Source organism: Aquarana catesbeiana, linkage group LG03 (assembly GCF_042186555.1).
Source record: "Aquarana catesbeiana isolate 2022-GZ linkage group LG03, ASM4218655v1, whole genome shotgun sequence".
Classification (NCBI taxonomy): domain Eukaryota; kingdom Metazoa; phylum Chordata; class Amphibia; order Anura; family Ranidae; genus Aquarana; species Aquarana catesbeiana.
The window spans coordinates 299,297,417-299,318,100 of record NC_133326.1 but is presented as its reverse complement, the minus strand read 5'-3'; the positions used below and the strand labels follow the sequence as shown (position 1 = coordinate 299,318,100).

The window sequence follows — 20,684 nt, the reverse complement described above, 5'->3', positions numbered from 1 at the left end:
AAATATACCATTAGAAACGTTTTGCTAACCTTAAGTGGGCAAAGTTTAATTTTCATGGCTCGCTGTGAATATGTGTCATGTCTGGGTGTATATCATAGCTTGCACTTTTATGTCAGAGTATAAAAAATCTCTTGTAAATCTCATTTAATGCTGCAGTTTTCACAGTTGAATGACATTTACATGCCTTGGAAGAAGTTTCACCAAACACCTGTGAGACTGGGGAGCCAAAGGAAAAATAGTTGGCTTCCCACAGACTGGTACAACTGTAGATTTTGGCAGTACATCCTATTGACGAGCGTCAGGAAGTCTGCAGCAACTTATGCTTGATAGAAAATGCACATATTGCAGATAAGTGAGGTTTTTAAAGCAGATTGTCAGGGAAAGGTCATATTAATGAGAACCCTTTAGTCTAAATAAACAATAAAGAATGGACTATTAAATCACATAATTTTAAAGAGAATAACATGGACAAAGAAATTATGAAAATTAGCAAGAAGCTTTGAACTCAATATGCTAAAAAGGCAAGGGGTATTCCCTACAAATAAGGAAAATAGAATGCAAAAGTTTTATTGACAATTATTTAATGAGAAACTCATCCTCCACGACTCTGTTAACCAATTCGAAAATTTGGCCCCATGCATAGAGCACCATATGCCCAAGGACACTCACTGTAGATTAGTGCACCTATAATTACAAAAACATGGTCAGTGTGTTCATGCCTAGTCCACCCTATCCCCACCTCCCCCCCATCCAAAAAGGTCCCCTTTTTTTTTTCTTGCAACTCCTCTGTTGCTCAGTTTCCTTGTGCTGGTCTCTCTTCCCAGCAGTCATAATTCTGTCTATTGGACATCTCCCACCCTCCAGGTATTAGACCAATGGACGGTATACCTCATCTTCTACAAAATCCTACTCCCTTCTGCATGGCTTGAAACCAGAGTTAAGGCTGGTATGGTAGAGTTCGGAGTTTTACAATTTGGGAGGCATTCTGAAAAAGCATGTCCCTTTTATTAGGCTCTAAACACTTGGGTCTATTCTGGAAGCAGTGTGTCATAAGAATTCTGGGGACAAGTCTCAGACATGAGAGCATACTTCACTTTTATGTGGTTCTGAGCAAGATACCTGTATGAAGTGGCCCTTACATTTTTTTCTCTGATTTAAAAATTGGGGAAAAAAATTAAAATAAAGCCATACCTTTTCAGGCTTTGCTGTAAGCAATTGCCACTATTCCAAAACTGCAGCCCGATTGTGTTTGCAGAGATTCACTTCACCCCAGCCAAATGGCTGATGTAGATGGCATGTTAGTGGTTTCTAGGGTCAAAGATGATGTTAGGGATAACGGGGAGGTTCACCAGTTTTACATCAGTGCTAGCAAAATGGCACCAATTGGGATATTGATTCTTCAATATTCACAAGTGCCTGCTAAAAGTGAAGAATATTTTCCTATAAAAAAAAGTTCATCCCTGTGGAGGATTTCATGTCTTATTATAAAAGAATAATACATCACAGTGCATTTCATTTGCTTTTTTTCTGACAATGATCAACAGAAATAGACTCTTTCATGTCAAAGTGAAAACAAATCTCAGCAAAGCCTTTTATATTCAGTACAGTGAAAAACACAAGCTTGACTGCATAAGTCATATGGTTATGTGATAGTTTATGCAATCCCTAACAATGGACTTCTCTAATTTTGCTCCCTTTTTATCCTTTGTCATATTTGTTTGATAAGTGCAAAAAATACCTGATGAACCTGTCAGAAATCCAGAGCTGTCTTGTGTTCTTCATATGTTATCTCAAGGAGTTTAATTATTCCTTCTAATTTTTCCCTTAGACCAGAGAACACTTCTTACTATGTCGTGGAGATGACAAGAGGGTAGAGAGGTATTCTGTAGTTCAGATAAAAACTAAAGGACAAGGACAGGTCTAACGCCATGGGGTTTATTTACTAAAGGCAACTCCACTTTGCACTACAAGTGCACTTGGAAGTGCAGTCGCTGCAGATCCGAGGGGGACATGTAAGGATAAAAAAAAAAAAAACAGCATTTTTGCTTATACATAATTGGATGATAAAAACAGTAGAGCTTCCCCTCATTTCAGATCTTCCCCTCAAATCTATAGTGACTGCACTCCCAAGTGCACTTGTAGTGCCAAGTGGATTTGCCTTTAGTAAATCAATTGCAAACAAAGCCTGGGGAATGCCCAGGAAAAAAAAAAACAAAGCCTACTTACCACCAGCTCGCAGACAACCAAACTGATCTGTCTAATCGTACGCGTTAAAAACAGGGGTTTAGTCCGCACGCATTTGCAAATGCATGCGTAAGCCACAGAGCCTCGTCACGGCACCCTGATATCTGTGGTCCTAACACTAAAATATGAGTGTCCCCACAGTGGAGGCACATGCATTCTGATGGATAAATGCTGGCAGGTGGACTGAAGGGCAGCCCATCCCTTCTTAAAGGTACAGAAGCACACCAAACACCCAGCAAATAGCACCATGGCTGCAAAGGTGCTGGTGCATTTCTGGACCTATAAACACACCAAGGTGATCTCAAAAAACTTGCCACCGCCTTCATTTATAGCTGGCTATCACAGTAAGCGGCTTTGAAGGGCTACAGACAGATGCAAACAAAGCCTGGGGAATGCCCAGGAAAAAACCAAAGCCTACTTACCACCAGCTCACAGACAACCAAATTGACCTGTCTAAAAGTACGCGTTAAAAACAGGGGTTTAGTCCGCACGCATTTGCAAATGCATGCGTAAGCCACAGAGCCTCGTCACGGCACCCTGATATCTGTGGTCCTAACACTAAAATATGAGTGTCCTCACAGTGGAGGCACATGCATTCTAATGGATAAATGCTGGCAGGTGGACTGAAGGGCAGCCCATCCCTTCTTAACCACCTCAATACAGGGCACTTTCACCCCCTTCCTGCCCAAGCCATTTTTCAGTTTTCAGCGCTGTCGTACTTTGAATTACAATTATGCGGTCATGTTAAACTGCACCTTAATTAAATTTTTATCATTTTTTCCCCACAAATATAGCTTTCTTTTGGTGGTATTTGATCACATCTGTGTTTTTTTTATTTATTGCGCTATAAACAAAAGAAGAGGGACAATTTTGAAAAAACACAATATTTTTTACTTTTTGCTATAATAAATATCCAATTTTATTTTTAATTTGAACAAATTTTTTCCTCAGTTTAGGCCGATATGTATTCTTCTACATATTTTTGGTAAAAAAAAATCGCGATAAGCGTATATTGATTGGTTTGCGCAAAAGTTATAGCGTCTACAAAATAGGGGATAGATTTATAGCATTTTTATTTATTTATTTTTTACTAGTAATGGCGGCGATCTGCAATTTTTATTGTGACTGCGATATTACGGCGGACATATCGGACACTTTTGACACATTTTTGGGACCATTCACATTTATACAGCGATCTGTGCTATAAAAATGCATTGATTACTGTGTAAATGTGACTGGCAGGGAAGGGGTTAACACTAGGGGGCGATCGAGGGGTTAATGTGTGTCCTAGGGAGGTGATTCTAACTGTGGGAGGAGGGGACTGACTGGGGGAGGTGACCGATCGGTGTCCCTATGTACAAGGGACACACCATCGGTCTCCTCTCCGACAGGATGTGGGTCTGTGTTTACATACACAGATCCACGGTCCTGCTCTGTTACCCGGCAATCACGGGTGCCTGGTGGACATCGCGGCCGCCAGGCACGCGCATCGGGTCCCGAGCGACGCAGCGGGCAGGCGCCCCCTAGTGGCTCGGGAGGGCGATCATGTCATATGACATCCGCCCAGAACAAGAGCGACGCAGCGGGCAGGCGCCCCCTAGTGGCTCGGGAGGTTGTTCACGTCATATGACGTCCGCCCAGAACAAGAGCTGCCTCGTCCCGCCGTCATATGACGGCGGGCGGTAGCTTGGTGGTTAAAGGTACAGAAGCACACCAAACACCCAGCAAATAGCACTATGGCTTCAAAGGTGCTGGTGCGTTTCTGGACCAATAAACACACCAAGGTGACCTCAAAAAACTTGCCACCGCTTTCATTTATAGCTGGCTATCGCAGTAAGCAGCTTTGGAGGGCTATAGACAGATGCAAACAAAGCCTGGGGAATGCCCAGGAAAAAAACAAAGCCTACTTACTAGCAGCTCGCAGACAACCAAATTGACCTGTCTAAAAGTACGCGTTAAAAACAGGGGTTTAGTCCGCACGCATTTGCAAATGCATGCGTAAGCCACAGAGCCTCGGCATGGCACCTTGATATCTGTGGTCCTAACACTAAAATATGAGTGTCCCCACAGTGGAGGCACATGCATTCTAATGGATAAATGCTGGCAGGTGGACTGAAGGGCAGCCCATCCCTTCTTAAAGGTACAAAAGCACCCCAAACACCCAGCAAATAGCACTATGGCTGCAAAGGTGCTGGTGCATTTCTGGACCAATAAACACACCAAGGTGATCTAAAAAAACTTGCCACCGCCTTCATTTATAGCTGGCTATCACAGTAAGCAGCTTTGGAGGGCTACAGACAGATGCAAACAAAGCCTGGGGAATGCCCAGGAAAAAACTAAAGCCTACTTACCACCAGCTCACAGACAACCAAATTGACCTGTCTAAAAGTACGCGTTAAAAACAGGGGTTTAGTCCGCACGCATTTGCAAATGCATGCGTAAGCCACAGAGCCTGGTCCTAACACTAAAATATGAGTGTCCTCACAGTGGAGGCACATGCATTCTGATGGATAAATGCTGGCAGGTGGACTGAAGGGCAGCCCATCCCTTCTTAAAGGTACAGAAGCACACCAAACACCCAGTAGTAAATCAACCCCACAAACGGAAACTAAAAGCTGTGTGCATTTCTACCACGATCAACATTTTATTTTTAAATTTATTTCAGGAGTTTTTAACCACTTGTAATCAACCCCTTATACATAGATGGGTGGCACATTCCGGTGTGAGGTGGGGGGTAATATTTAAAAATTTTTTTTTTTTTGCATGAACACTGCTGTACTGTCAAGGATCTTCTCTGTACTGTTAAGTTCAGCTCACAAACGTACAGAGCCATTGGAATTGGCTCTGTACCACGTGTATGGCAGCCAGCTTTCACTTTCTTCTCACACAATGATCTGTGTGGGAGAGGAAAGAAAGCTTCCTGATCACAGCCAACGCCCAGTGTCCAGTGTTGTTCAGTACCAAAACAGTGTTATTCACCCCTCTACTGTCATTCACCTCTATACAGTATATATATCCTGTCTCTGCTCCTGCAGGGACCCGTAGGTTAATCCCTCGCCTCCCTTATCCTGTAGATCCTGCACTGCCCCCTAATCTCTATCCTCTCACTGTATGTGACGTGCATTAACCCTTCACCTCTTTCTTCCTTTGTGTACGATCTGTACTTTTTTATGTGTGTAGTGTGTCATTACCAAGCTCAGTGCTTTAACCCCCTCAATAAATCCAGCATGTTTCTTCATTTCCAAAAAAATGGCAAAAAGCAGATCACCTTGTGGCGTCTAATTTCCAAAAGAGGTCATTTTTATTTGCTTGATCTAGATCAGGGGTGCCCAACCTTTTGAAGTGGAGCGGGCGGGTGATAGGTCCATGTCCACTCTGCATATGCAAAGTGGACACATACACAGCCCACTCTAGTCTATGGGCCCTCCAATCCGATCAGATGGAAGGGGAAGTATCCCCTTCTTTTTTTTTTAGCAGATTGGATTATGGTGGTAGGTGAGTCTAAATGGACACAAGTCTGTTTACATCTGCTGCTCCATTGAGGTGAATGGAGGGTCTAATTGGGTCAGACTGTGTGAAAGGGGCCTAAGCCACTGATGCACTGCGGTTTACCCACACCGTGAGTGCAGCACAGTGCACCTGTGACTTTCCTGCGGGTTAGCTGCACTTTGCCATAGACTTCTATTATATTCTGCAGGTGTGGTGCACTTTCTGAAAGCGCAACAAACCGGCAGGTAATAACAGAAGTCTATGGCTCTGTGCAGGTAACTCACAGGCGCACTGAGCTACACCTACAGATCGGTTTGAAAGCAGCCCAGTAACCACTGCAAAACAGATATGCCCATATATTCACTGGTTTTAGTAATAAACTTACCTATAATAACTGTCTTCCATTCAGGTATTGCCGGGTGTTGCTGTCCCAGGCAGAGTGCATTTGGTATCACTCCGCCTGTGACAAGAGAAGGCACTATACAAGAAGTATCGGTTTATGCGGCTCTGCTCCGCAACTGCTTGCTTCCTCTACCGCTGGCTTCATTTACAGCACTGATGCTCTGGGATGGCGACTCGGCAACCTGCGATCTGGGTTTGCCAACCCACCATCCCAGAACAGGAAGGAGGTGGCGGGCCACATCAGGGGGCTCTGCGGGCTACTGGGCACCAATGAACTAGATGGACTTGTGTCTTTTTTCAACCAGACTATGTAACAATTTGTTGTGTTTTAAAACTGGAAGTAAGGGAAACTGTTTTTTTTCATGTTTTTTCTTTCTTTCTTTTATATAGTAGAAATAAAGAAAAAGGTTTATAAACCGCTTGCCTACAGAGGCATTTTTTTATTTTTCACGTTTTCATTTTTTTTATTTTGAGTTGGGGAGGAGGGCCTTCGGAGCACTGTAAACGTGATCTGTTAGCTGTAAAGCTACCGCATCTCACATCTGCAGGAAAGATGATTGCCAGCTTTAAAAAACAGTACCAGGATTGTGGCTGCAGTTGCAACCTTGATCCTTGTATAACCACTTGCTGTCCAGGATGTTTATATCTATAGACTGGGCAGCAAGTACTTAATATGGCATTAAACCCAAAATCAAAAATGTAATATATCGCAGCTTATCAATCCTTTAGATGTGGTGGCTGCATTGGTTTATTTTTTGTAGGCGTTTTTCTCTCTGGTTTCACCTGGTAATCTGGCTAGTAACATTCCTCCTGTATGAAGCCCCTTTCACATGGGCACCTCCGTAAAGCGGCATCCGCTTGCTCAACAAGGGGGATCTCTCCGCTGCTCCCCGCTGAGCTGGCAGATGACAGGTCAGTGTCTGCTCAACTATGCAGAGCAGACACAGACACGCTCTAATCTATGGGGCAATCGGATGGAATCAGACCTCCTGTCAGTTTCCATCTGATGCCATCCGATCCGCCAAACAGATAAGAAATAGGACCACCATTCCTCTGTTTTTAGCAGACAGGATCGGATTGACAGCGGTGGGTGTCAGTGGACAGTGTCCGCTGACATCTACTGCTCCATAGAAGAGACTGGAGGGTCCCATCAGTTCCGCCTGAATAAACACTCAAGCGCTAAATGCACCTATCGCTTCGGCATGATTGACATTTGTTATGCCCAAAAGCTCCTTTCCTGCACACAATTCTGCATTTAGGAGAGGAGCTTTGACTGCCTCTAAATGCTGCTTCTTCTAAATTCCTCTAAAAGCCTATGTATACATGGACACAAAGCTTTTTATTGAGAGGAATTTAGTCTTTTATTAAGAGGAATTCAGGGTTTTAGGCAAAAAAATGCCCAAAGCCCCCCAAAAAACTGTTTAGAAGCAGCAGTGTGCATGAACCCTAATGTCCCGTACACACGGTCGGAATTTCCAACAGAAAAAGTCCGATGGGAGCTTTTCATCGTATATTCCGACCGTGTGTATGCCCCATCGGACTTTTTACGACGAAAATTCAGACGAACTTAGAGAACATGTTATATATTTTTCCGAGGGAACAAATTCCTATCGGGAAAACTGCTCGTCTGTATGCTGTTCCGAGGTACCAAAAATGACGCATGCTCTGAAGCAAGTACAAGACGTCATACCTGTTGTCCCGTCGTACATGTTGTACAACACCGCGTTCTTGGTGTGACCGTGTGTATGCAAGACAGCTTGAGCGGAATTCCATCGTGAAAAAACCTTCAAATTTAAATTCCGACGGCAAAACCAGTCGTGTGTACAGGGCATAACTGCTCAAAATAGGAAAAAAAGTTTTTTATGTCGTTTTACTAGTTTCTGTTTATGGTTTCCATAAAAAATAAAAGAATTTTGGAAGATAATATTGCCAAAGGAAAGCCTTGATCTAAAAAATTCTACTGTATATGTATTACTTTGTTATTCTTGGAAATGACCATTATTGCTGAATAAACAGACTCATAACAGAAAAGTAAAACTGCCCTGGTCCAGAGGGGGTGTACAGGTGCAAGAGCTAAATCCACTTGATTTCAATGCTAATTGCAAAAGAAAACTTTTTATATGAACTGAAATTTCCCCTTACAACGTTTAACAGACATGAGATCGTTCATCTTTGGTAGTTGCATGTTGTGTAGCAGGAATTCAGTAAATTATAGTACTGCTTTGGCAATTCCCTGCAATCAGTGCTGTTTCTACACACCAGAAAAAAAGAAAATCGCACAGGACCTGGACATTCTGTAATTGAAATGCCATTCTGTAATCTGGGATAGTTTTTTTTTTTCTTCTTCTGATTCTATGCTTGTTTGGCTTTCATTTACAAAACTGTCATAATAAAAACAAAGGCTTCCGCTACAGATGCATTGGCACTCATGGCCAGTTCTCTAACAAAGTTGGCAAGGTTTGGCAAGCCTGGCATTACAAATATCCAGTTATCGTAATTGGTCAGATTTGATGACCGACTAAACTGATAACGGAGGAAGGCTTAGAAAATATGAACATTTAGAGGAATAGATTTATAGAGAAAAAACTTTTAAAGACATTTTTTGTAAATATAATCATTTAATTACCCTCCTTTTTATTTCATTGCACTTTGAAAGCTGTCATCACAAGCCCATGACAGCAACATTGGTTTCTTTACATTTAGCCTGTCTGCAGTGATCAGTGTGGAGAGCCTAATGTCTTCAGTGGGCTGAAAGCTGCAGGGCTTGTCTGTAGAAGCCTGACCTTGCACCCTTGATCACGGGTGCAATGCTTTCCAGGCTCCTGAAGGAAAAATAATAAATGCGCATTTTCTGCAAAATAATGTGCATTTATTTTTTTTTTTCTAAAAAATTATGAACATATTCTTTAATTTTATTCCACTGACACCAACAATATGGGGCCTATTTTACCCCTGTTGACACCATGGTGAGGCTCATTTTACTCCCACACACCCATCATCAAAGATTGGGGTTTCATTTTGCTCCCACTGACACCAACAATATGGGACTTATTTTACTCCGACTGACACAATATGGGGCTTGTCTTACTTTAATGATACCAATAATGTTGTGTTTATTTTATCCTACTATATTATCCTAGTAATACCAATAATGGAACTTATTTTATCCCAATGATTGCAAACTATGGGGAGCCATGAACAAACAATGATTTTTATTTTTTTCCCACTGACATCAACAAAGGAGTTTAATTTACTTCAGTTTCTCCTGTATTCATAGCCCTGTTTTCCCTAAAACATAGAAAAGCATAGGGGTAAAAATGTAACACCACAAGCCATACATTGTGAAGTCATATTTCCAATTGTTGGCAACTATGCTAGAAACCCAAATTGATTTGTATATGCCAGTGCACTCTAAGGAAGGAAATGGAATTACAGACGAAAAAGATTAGAAACTACAGCCCCTGCACGAACTTAGCTAAGTCCTGCCTAATCCCTATTCCGTGTGATTCTAGCCAGCCAGCTGTGGAAAACCGACTACAATCCTAGCAGATGCCCCAATGCCACCTTCCGTTCTGCATGTGGTCTGCTTTTCAGCTTATTGTTGATCTTTGTTGACAGGCTGAATGCTCACACTGCACTAGTTCTAGAAAGAATCATTTTTATACTGGAATCTGATTGTAAATTGATGTTTCTCATATTTCTGATTTTTTTATTTCCCAGATTACCTTTGCCTCCTGGGGCTTTTTCCACACTTTGGGAAAATGATGAAATGTTTAAAAATCTCTACTTCGCAAAGTTTCCAGTAAGTGTAACTTGCCAGGGGTCCATGATGTAATAGTAACATTTCTACCATGGATTAACCTTTTCTTTTTTGGCAGCATAACATCCCTTAAAGTGAAGTGATTTTGTCATGTAGGACAATGGAACAAGTTCACTTTAGTGCTGGCCCCACCAGCAACACAAACCTTTCCTTCCCTTTCTCACTAATCGATTCAGCTTCCAAGGGCAGAGTATGTGACTCCATCCCATTCCACCCATGTGGCAGCTATGGTGAATGGCTGTTCAGGTGCCCAGCTCTGTCACATAGAGGTGAGAGGAGAGTCCTCATCATTGTAAAGCATCCAAATAACGATAAATACTGCTGCCTTAAAAGGGTTGTAAACCTTTGTGTTTTTTCACCTTAATGCATCCTATAAAAATCACTTGTCAGTGACCGACCCCCCAGCCCCCCGTTTTACTTATCTGAACCCTCGAACTTGACCCGCAGGGATGCGCTTTCTCTCTGCCAGGGGTGCTCAGCTCTTGATTGGATAGATTGATAGCAGCTCAGCCATTGGCTCCCACTGCTGTCAATCAAATCCAATGACGCGAGCGCTGGGGGGTTGGGCCGAGTCCTGCATTCATCGTCTATGGACGCCGAATGCAGGACTCGGGAGCGCGCCCGCAAGGTAACCCCCTCGGGGAAGCGCTTCTCCGAAGGGGTTATCAGATGTTGGGAGGAGCCACGAGAGCCACTGGGGGACCCCAGAAGAGCAGGTTCGGGGGCCACTCTGTGCAAAACAAGCTGCACGGTGGAAGTAAGTATGATATGTTTGTTATTTAAAAAAAAAAAAATATATCTTTACAATCACTTTAAAAAATGTATTTTTAATTGACTTTTCGCTGGAACCAAACACACCTTTTCCTCTAAACATTAAGCGCTCTTAGAGACCTTGCCCTAACATGAACCATGTAAACAATGGGTTTCAATGGGTTGTTTTTTTTTATAACTGTAAATTTAGCTGTTAGCCAAGAATTCAGCTTCAAAAGCTATGAAAAAGCAATACACAGAAAGCTGCACAGGATTTTATAAAGATTGAAATAGATCTGAATTTGCCTGGCATGATTGGTCCCTGGTCAGTGCCCTGTGATTACATTGGGAATGGAATAGACAAGTGCCAGAAGCAGGTGAAAAGCTAATGAACTAGTTTTCTGTGATCTTACTGGCATATTTATTCTTCACGTACATAAGTATCCTAGGGTGAATGTAAAATGGTTGGATAATGTCTTTACATGTATTATCTGTTTGATAGGGGTATTACGATACAATGGATGCAGGATATATGGATGAAGATGGCTATGTATATGTCATGTCCCGGGTCGATGATGTCATAAACGTAGCAGGTCATCGGCTTTCTGCAGGAGCAATAGAAGAGGTAACCTAAAAGTAATATTAATTGTATATGTTAAAATGGTGGTTTTTGCAGGCTTTTTGATAGAAATTCTGCAGTTTTTTTATTTTGTTATGAATGTTGGTGCCATACTGCCCATTAGCCTCTAAGACCATTAACTATTACCTTAGTTGCCAAAGCTGGTACTTTTTGTGCTTGCATTTTTTTTTTTTTTTTTTTCGAGAAGATAGATAAACATTTAGGTGAGATGGCAACCTACTGGAGCTGCTCACTTCTTTTACTTATTCCTAGAATTTACAGGTATTGTTGGTGAGACATAATGCATGTCATGCATGATGGCATGTTACTCCATATTCTGTGAGATATAACATGAAGTGCCTCATCCAACTTGCAGTACTTCATACCTGTGTTATACACATTCCCCCCTTTAACTTTGTTGCACATAGGGGGTTATTTACTAAAGGCAAATCCACTTTGCACTACAAGTGCACTGTAAGTGCACTTGAAAATGCACTTTCAAGTGCAGTTGCTGTAGATCTTAAGGGGACATGCAAGGGAAATAAAAAAACGCATTTTAGCTTATTCATGATTGGATGATAAAATCGGCAGAGCTTCCACTCATTTCAGATCTTCCCCTCAGATCTACAGCGACTGCACTTCCAAGTGCACTTTCAGTGCAATTTCAAGTGCACTTGTAGTGCAAAGTGGATTTGCCTTTCGTAAATAACCCCCTCTGTGATTTATATCTCTTCATTACATGCAGTACCTCATACCTCTTTCAGTTCTTCATACCTATACTCACTGGATCCCCGGACTCCTAGTGCAGAAAGATCCTCCCCATCCCTGGACTCCTTGTACAGACATCACCACCAGCACCCTGAGCAGCCTCTGCATGGCTGGGGTGAAAACACAATACACGTAGGGGGCGGGGCTGAGTCACAGGAGGTGGGCAGAGGGACAAAAGGGGGGCAGCAGGGGGGCACCTTCACAGGAGGAGGGCAGAGTGACAGGTGGGCGGCAGCATCACAGGAAGAGCGCAGCGTGAAACAGGATGGGGCAGAGGGACAGGTGGGAGGCAGTGTCACAGGCAGAGGGACTGGAGGAGAGCATGCGTCACAGGGGGAGGGGAGCGTGACAGAAGTGGGTCATGCTTCACAGGAGGGGGGCATAGGGACAGGTGGGGACAGCGTCACAGGAGGTGGGCAGAGGGACAGGTGGGGGCAGCGTCACAGGAGATGGGCAGAGGGACATGTGGGGAGCAGTGTCACAGGAAGTCTGCAGAGGGACAGGTGGGGGGCTTGCATCATAGGAAGGGTGGCAGATGGACAGGAGGGAGGTATGCATCACAGGAGGGGGGCAGAGGGACAGGAGGGGGGCAGAGAGACAGGAGGTAGCAGGGGGACAGGTAGGGGCAGCATCACAGGAAGAAGGCAGAGGGACAGGAGGGGGGCATGCATCACAGGAGAGGAGCAGAGTGACAGGTGGGGAACAGCGTCACAGGAGGTGGGCAGAGGGACAGGAGGGGAAAAGAGGGACAGGAGGGGAAGCATGTGTCACAGGAGGCGGGCAGAGGGACAGGAGGTAGGCAGCATCACAGGAGGTGGGCAGTGTCGCAGGAGGTGGGCAGAGGGACAGGAGGGGCAGTGTCACAGGAGGTGGGCAGAGGGACAGGTGGGGGAAATGTATCACAGGAGGTGGGCAGAGGGACAGGAGGGAGGCATGCGTCACAGGAGGTGGGCTGAGGGACAGGAGGGGGGCATGCATCACAGGATGTGGGCATAGGGGCAGAGAGACAGGAGGGGGCGTGCCTCACAGGAGGTGGGCAGAGGGACAGGACAGAGGTAAACCTCTCCAGCATCAGGTCCTCGGGCAGAGCTTGGGGGGGGGATTAGGGAGGCAAGCTTGGGGGGGCGATTCATAGGTTAGGGTGCGGTGGTCAGGACGCAGAGGGTTTCGGGCAGGTGTCTATCTCTGACAGCTGCTGCACTCCTCCTGCCTATCTTCTCTCAGCGAGAAAGCTGAGCCATATCGTGCCGCTTGAAAGGATCAGACTTGTGTCCTCTGCTTACCTCTGCTCCAACGCCGGCTCCCCTCTCCTCTTCCTCCCCGCAGCCTCCAGTCCAGTTTAACAGTGACTCCTGCTCCGTTAAGGCGGGCAATATGAATGTATAATCCATCCACCTGGGGGCTGGGTTCACGCATGTCCGGCTGCGGTTTGCAGTCCGGAGTCCAGTGCGGTTTTGTTTACAGGTTAAGGTGCAAATTTTTCCTTGAATTCGCACCTGACCCAGACCCAAAATTGCACAGGACCCTTTTTATAACAGCACCGTGGCCGCCCCGCACATGTGTGAACCGGTGAAAGCTGGTCTGATTCACATGTTATGCGAATAGGATGCGGTTAAAACGCATCCATTTCGCATATATGTGAATTGATCCTTATTCTTTCCATTATGAGAGCAGTAGAAATGGCTGTATCCTGCCATAACTACCACCAATCTTCTCATTCTATCCTTGTGGGAGGGGCAAGAGTGGCTGCACACTGTGGGAACCAACACTTTTTCTAATATATGCAATGCCCTACCTCATGCCTTAGTACAAACCATGCATCACTTCCCTATTACTTGCTGTGTCTCTTGCCCCTATATTGCATATTTCTTGTTTCAATTGCACACAATGACAAGTGTTTCTATTTTGTCCAGCCCTTCACATTTTCTACAACATGCAGTGCCTTGTGCCTCTGTTTGCAGTGTCTAGTTTTCAGTGTCCCAGGTTGTGCAGGCAAATTACTTATCAATTCTGTATTTTTCTACATTTAACTTCAGTTATGGTAACAGGACATTTCATTTTAGTTCAATTAAATGTAACGTTAGTAGCTGGTGTCCAGTTTGTAATGTGTGTGGCAAGTTGATTATAAGATAATGCATGCAAGAAGAAAATGTAATGTACCCGTTCAAGCAAGTTTTGCTTCTTTGCTGTGCATTGCCAATGGTCTAAATTCCTGCAAGTATACCAGAGGGGATCTCTTTGACTAAAAACAGACCTTCTCTGCTGGATAAGAAGAAAGGTTTCTCTACAATTAACAATACCCATGACAGGTGAAACACGTTAGAGGGCCGTGGCTTGGAAGGGAATGAACCTGAAGCCTGTCATACTTGAAAATGAGTGGCTTTTGGTGTGCGCTTCCATCCTTTCTTCTTATCCAGTTGATGTTTGGGCAATACGAGCCCTTGAGGAGCTGTACCCAGCAGGGAGTAAATCACTGGGAAAACTTGACAGTGGAGCTTGTTGAGGTGTTTCATGTTCATTTGGGTTTCAGAAGCTCTCTGCTGTTTCAAAGGACATTAAAAATCATTATGCTCCTGTAGCCAGAGATTACAGTATGTGATCTTTGTCTATGATTTGGGTCATATGATAGGACCCATGAGCATCATATTTATATTCATGACATTTACCATTATCATATATAATATTTGTAAAGTGTGAATTTTAGTGATATGTCCAGTTTATTATTATTTTTTTTCTTTTAACTTTGCAGTCTGTGTTATTGCACAAGTCTGTGGCAGACTGTGCTGTGGTGGGCTTGGAGGATTCCTTGAAAGGACATGTTCCACTGGCACTTTGTGTTCTGCAAAATGGTAACGACTCCTGTGCTCTGACTGTACCTTGTATATTGTGTGTGTCATGCTAAAATTTCTTTCAAAATACTGCGGTGCACCAAATGGAAATTTTGGTGCCGAAAGGATAGGATACACTAGGCTGAAAAACAAAACTGATAACGAAAATGACAGTTTTTAAAAAATAATAGCATTTTGATATATAAAATTGTATTATATTCATCATTTGACTTTTTAATTATCATGAATTTAATGAATAAAAAATACAATCCAGTAATGTAAAATAAGTACTTTTATAGAACGTAACCCACATAAATTGGACACAGAAAATAAAATAAATACAAAATGAAATAAAGAAACTTACAGTACATATGCTGCTCAATAATAATAATAATAAAAACTAAATAAAATAAAAACAAAACAGGCATAATATAAAATGCCAAAGACTAAGAGCCTCTATGTTTATCCTCATGATACATCACAGGAAGCACCTCCATGGTTAACAGAGGACAGAATTAAAATTAGACTTGGGAAACTTAACTTTAATAAATTACCGGGACCAGATGGCTTGAACCCGAGGGTACTTAGGGAACTCAGTCAAGTAATTGCCAGACCATTGCTCCTAATTTTTACTGACAGTCTACTGACTGGAATGGTACCAGCGGATTAGAGAAAAGCAATGTAGCACCAATATTTAAAAAGGGCCCAAAATACATCCCTGGGAATTACAGACCAGTGAGCCTAACATCAAAAGTATGTATACTCTTGGAGGGTTTGATATGGGACTATATACAAGATTTTAGTAATGAGAATGGTATCATTAGTAGTAATCAGCATGGATTCATGAAGATTTGTTCTTGCCAAACCAATCTACTAACCTTCTATGAGGAGGTGAGTTGCCAGCTAGCTAAAGGAAGGCCCGTAGATGTGGTGTATCTGGATTTTGCAAAACACAGTTCTCCATAAACGTTTACTGTACAAAATAAGGTCCGTTGTTATGGACCATAGGGTGAATACATGGATTGAAAACTGGCTACAAGGGCGAGTTCAGAGTGTGGTGATAAATGGGGAATACTCGGAATGGTCAGGGGTGGGTAGTCGGGTCCCCCATGGTTCTGTGCTGGGACCAATCCTTTTTAATTTGTTCATAAATGACCTGGAGGATGGGGTAAACAGTTCAATCCCTGTATTTGTGGACGATGTTAAGCTAAGCAGGGCAATAACTTCTCCGCAGGATGTGGAAACCTTGCAAAAAGATCTGAACAAATTAATGGGGTGGGCAACTACATGGCAAATGAGGTTCAATGTAGAAAAATTTAAAATAATGCATGTGGGTGGCAAAAATATGAATGCAATATATATATATATATATATATATATATATATATATATATATATATATATATATATATATAATATATATTCTATAAACTGGGGGGAGAACCTCTGCGGGAATCTAGGATGGAAAAGGACCTGGGGGTCCTAGTAGATAATAGGCTCAGCAGTGGCATGCGCAATTTTCTGCGCCATTATCAACAATTTTTTCCTTTCGGCAGTTTTTTCCCGCCAACAAAATTTTGGTGCATCCCTACAAAATACACATGTACTGAATAGTGCATGTGGGGCACGATTTTTATAAACTGCTTGCAGCATTAGCTTGTTTCTGTATAATGAGATTGCAGTTGTAACAAACCAACACATGAACAAATAAATACCCAAAGATCTTCTGTATATTCTTTGTGTTTATCTCTGGGCCTAATAAATCTGAAAACCTATGATAGGTATGTCTGTATGACAAGTAGTGTATAGGTATAGAACTGTGAAGTGATGTTGTAAAAAGTACTCAGCCAATCGGGAATCAACTTTTCTTGCTCTATACCAAGTTGTGAAGTTTGTGCTTTTGTTCTCTAGGTAAAAATAAGCTATACATGGCCATTTCATATTTGTTGCAGGTGTGGACACTACAGATGAGGAACTGGAAAATGAAATAGTGTCACAAGTCCGAGAACATATTGGGCCAGTAGCAGCTTTCAGGAAAGTGATTGTTGTAAAACAGCTACCTAAAACACGTTCTGGCAAGATCCCTCGTGCCACATTGGCTTCACTTGTAAATGGCAAGCCATATCAGGTAAATGGTTAGATAATGTGTGCAATTAAATTATGTAATTGTTAAGTAAAATAATTACTGGATAGAAATCTATTGGTAAATGTTTTTGCATGTAAATCAAACTGACACATAGAAATCTTAATACGATCAAATACTTTCACACATGCTGTCCGTTTTTCATCCATCCATTGACGGATGAAAAACGTACATCGATGCATCTTTATGGAAAAACTGATATAAATGGATAATCATCCATTTACATCAGTTTACATCCACATCCGTCATCATTCGTTTTTTTAAACTGATCCAAGCTCTATTTTTCTTCCATTAGAAAAACGGATGTAAACTGACAAATGGTCAGTTTTTCATCCATTTTTGCATTGGTAGTGGATTTAAAAAGAAAAATGATAAACTGATGAGCACGGATGAAAAACAGATGGAAAAACTGATGAGCACTGCAGATAAAATGATGAATACTTCATCCATTTATGAAAGTGGTTTACAAATGCAGCAACTTATGGCTTCTTTCACACAGGTGGTCCACCTGTTTCATTAGTTCAGTCAGGTTTTTTCAAAGAAAAACTGGATTAAGTTTTCATAATTTGTTTCATCATTTTTTCATCATTTTTTTTTATTTTTTCATCAGTTTACATCAGGTTTTTCATTAGTTTACATCAGTCTTTAATCAGTTTACATCAGTTATTCATCAGTTTACATCAGTTTTTAATCAGTTTTTCATTAGTTTACATCAGTTTTTAATCAGTTTACATCAGTTTTTCATCTGATGCCACTCCATAGAAGAGACTGGGGGATCCGATTGGGTCTGCCTGAAAAATTGACAGGTGGACCCGGTCGGACCTCTCATGTGAAAGGGGCCTTAACCACTTTCAATTTTTTAAAATGTTTTCTTAAAATGATTAAAACATAATTTTAGGCCTGAAGATTACTTTAATCCCCCAAACATTATATATTTTCTGAAAGCAGACATCCTAGAGAATAAATGTGTGGTAGTTCCATTTTTTTATGTCACATGATAGCGCCATGGTTTATGAAGTACAAAAAAGTTAATTTTATGGCACACAAATGCAATAAATTCCCTAATTTTTGGTAAAATATAAAAGATGAAGTTGCACTGGGTAAATGGATGCCCAGCATGTCAAGCATTAAAATTGCATGTGCCCGTAAAAAACCTTCAATGCCCTATATTTTCCAAAGGGGATGCTTTAAAAGCCCGTACAGGTCATCAGTTTAGAGTTACCCAGGCACTCTGGTGCTAAAATGATTGATCTCTGGCTACATGTGTAGCACAATTGCCTTTTTTGTACGTAGGCACCCCAACACATGGATTTTTGTATATACACGTGCGTATGTGGGAGTGGAGAGGCTCAAACTTTTTTTTTTTAATGTGTCTCTTTAAATGTTTTTATTTTTTATTTTTTCTAAACATGACATTATTGCTATCACTTAGGGGACCAATAGCCCCCTATGTGATAGCGTATAGGTGATAGGGGGTGGAGGGGGCAGTGTGTGCAAGGAGAGGGGCAGGAGAGGTGAGGAGCAGTAAACAAAGGGGCAGGGTCAACCCTTTCTCTACTTCAGCGGCGGGGCCAAATGACCACTCCTTCTCAGGCCCTATCAAGTAACCAAAGAGCCGGCAATTATATTCAGAGCCGGCAATTATATTCAGAGCCGGCAATAATAGTCAGAGCTGACAAGTGATATAGCCTGTATGTACAAACTGCCCCCTCCCTGTAAGCACTGCTCCTCTCTGCATACACTGCCTACCCCCCTGACTTGTCTGTTTTACACACTGCCACCTGTTGCATTCAGTCTGTGCTGTCAGCGGGAATTCCTGACCCCTGACTGGCAGCAGAGATGAGTCACTGAATATTAGTACGCCGGTGGGTGCTGGCTCAAATGCAAAAATGGACCGTTTACATCCATTTTTCATCTGTTTCACTTTTTTAATGGAACAATAGGGCTTTGATCCATTCCAAAAAATGGATGTTGACAGATGTGAATGTAAACAGATGATCATCCACTTGCATCCGTTTTTCAATAGAGATGCATTGATGTTTGTTTTTCATCCGTCAATGGATTCATGTTAAACAGACTAACGGTCCGCATGCGTAAAAGGGGCCTTACACTTTTGGCAATAGTACTTTTCAGTTAACTGGTTGTGCACCTCTAGTTCTTCATGGGGATAAAATCAGCTGTGCTGACTAATCTGTGTTAGACATGTGCACGACCGAAAAATTCATTTTTTTATTTTTTGTTTCATTCGTTTTTGTTTTCCGTTTATCCGATTATTCATTATGATCGGCATTCGGTACTTCGGATCATTCGTAACATCGGAATGCGTTCGTATTTGTTCCGTTCCATTCGTTTAGATGTGGTATTCATAAATTCGGATGCATTCGTAACGTTTACTAACAGCCAAATTTGAAAGGAAATTCCAATACCTATAATTTAATAATTTTTAGTTTTTTTATTATTGTTGTTATTATTATTAATAAATAATAAATAATAATAAAAACTATAATAATAGTTAATAATTTAATCACAATAGAAAATAGTATACGAAAATCAAAATTATCCAAATGTAATCGATTTGTTTAATTCGTAGGTTGAATTGATTTTCGAAGTTTCGGATTTTCGTTCTTATTCTTTTGATTTTTGTTCTTTCTGATTTTCTGATTTTGAATTTTTTAATTTTCGTTCTTGCGGATTTTTATTCTTTCTGAAAATTTGTTTTCGTATGCATTCATCAAGAGAATCTTTCATTTATTTGGATGCTTCTGACCAAAAAAATAATCCCAATTTCGTTCAAAAACGAATTTGGAACGAAACGAATTGCACACGTCTAATCTCTGTCATACTCTGCCCAGCTGCTGTAACAGGAAATTGAAGGTAAGACTTTGGATTGAGGTTTTTAGTACACAATTCAAAAGTCCTAAATCACAGAAATAGATATGCAGTTAAAGAAACATTTTTTTTCAACCTGAGCTCTATTTTGTTGTATTTGTTGATAACCAAATTACACTATTGACTTTACATTTGATTGTGCTTCTTTTTGATTTGTATTTCTTTTCTAGATTGGTTCAACTATTGAGGATCCGGATGTTTTTAAAGTTTTAGAAGATGTTGTAAAAGCAAAATTATGAATAGAGGAAAGTTTTACAGTTTTTGATAAAGAGAAAAACCTTATCCTTTCTGTTTAGCATGGTCTACCACAAGAGCTAAAGAAAATACAAATCGGTTAGCTGTAACTGGTAGATAATTTTTATGTGGTCATGTTCTAAAAGTCCATTAACAGCTACCTCTCGTTTTGACTCTCATTTCTGATGATATATTTTCAAATAAAACTCTGTTTTATATGTAAACATTTAGGTGCTGCTGTCGTTAGTTGAAGCCTTACCAGACATTTTAGAGAACCAGATTTTGAATTTGTGTGTGTCTGAACTTTTACAAACCAGGCTTCTAGGATGGTATAAAAGAAAAAAAGCTTGTAGAAGTCTCTATTCATAGTAAGCTGACCCCGTCACACACGTCCATGGTTAATGGATGGATTACTATAGCTGGGTCTTCTCACTCTAGTACATTATGAGAAAAATCAGAGAATGGAATACAACATACCTTTCATTTATGCAATAAACC

General features: G+C 41.6%; 1 protein-coding gene across 2 annotated transcripts in view; it reads left to right on the top strand.

The window, feature by feature from the left end:
• The window catches only part of ACSS3 (acyl-CoA synthetase short chain family member 3), a 219,335-nt gene extending 198,925 nt beyond the window's left edge, over positions 1–20,410 (top strand). For both annotated transcript variants that reach the window (XM_073620242.1, XM_073620243.1), the window contains exons 13-17: positions 9,856–9,937; positions 11,208–11,330; positions 14,842–14,941; positions 16,873–17,048; positions 20,123–20,410. In XM_073620242.1, coding sequence (XP_073476343.1) covers positions 9,856–9,937; positions 11,208–11,330; positions 14,842–14,941; positions 16,873–17,048; positions 20,123–20,191 — 550 coding nt within the window. In that variant the 3' untranslated portion in view covers positions 20,192–20,410. The remainder of the gene's footprint in view (positions 1–9,855; positions 9,938–11,207; positions 11,331–14,841; positions 14,942–16,872; positions 17,049–20,122) is intronic.
• The last annotated feature ends 274 nt before the right edge of the window (positions 20,411–20,684 follow it).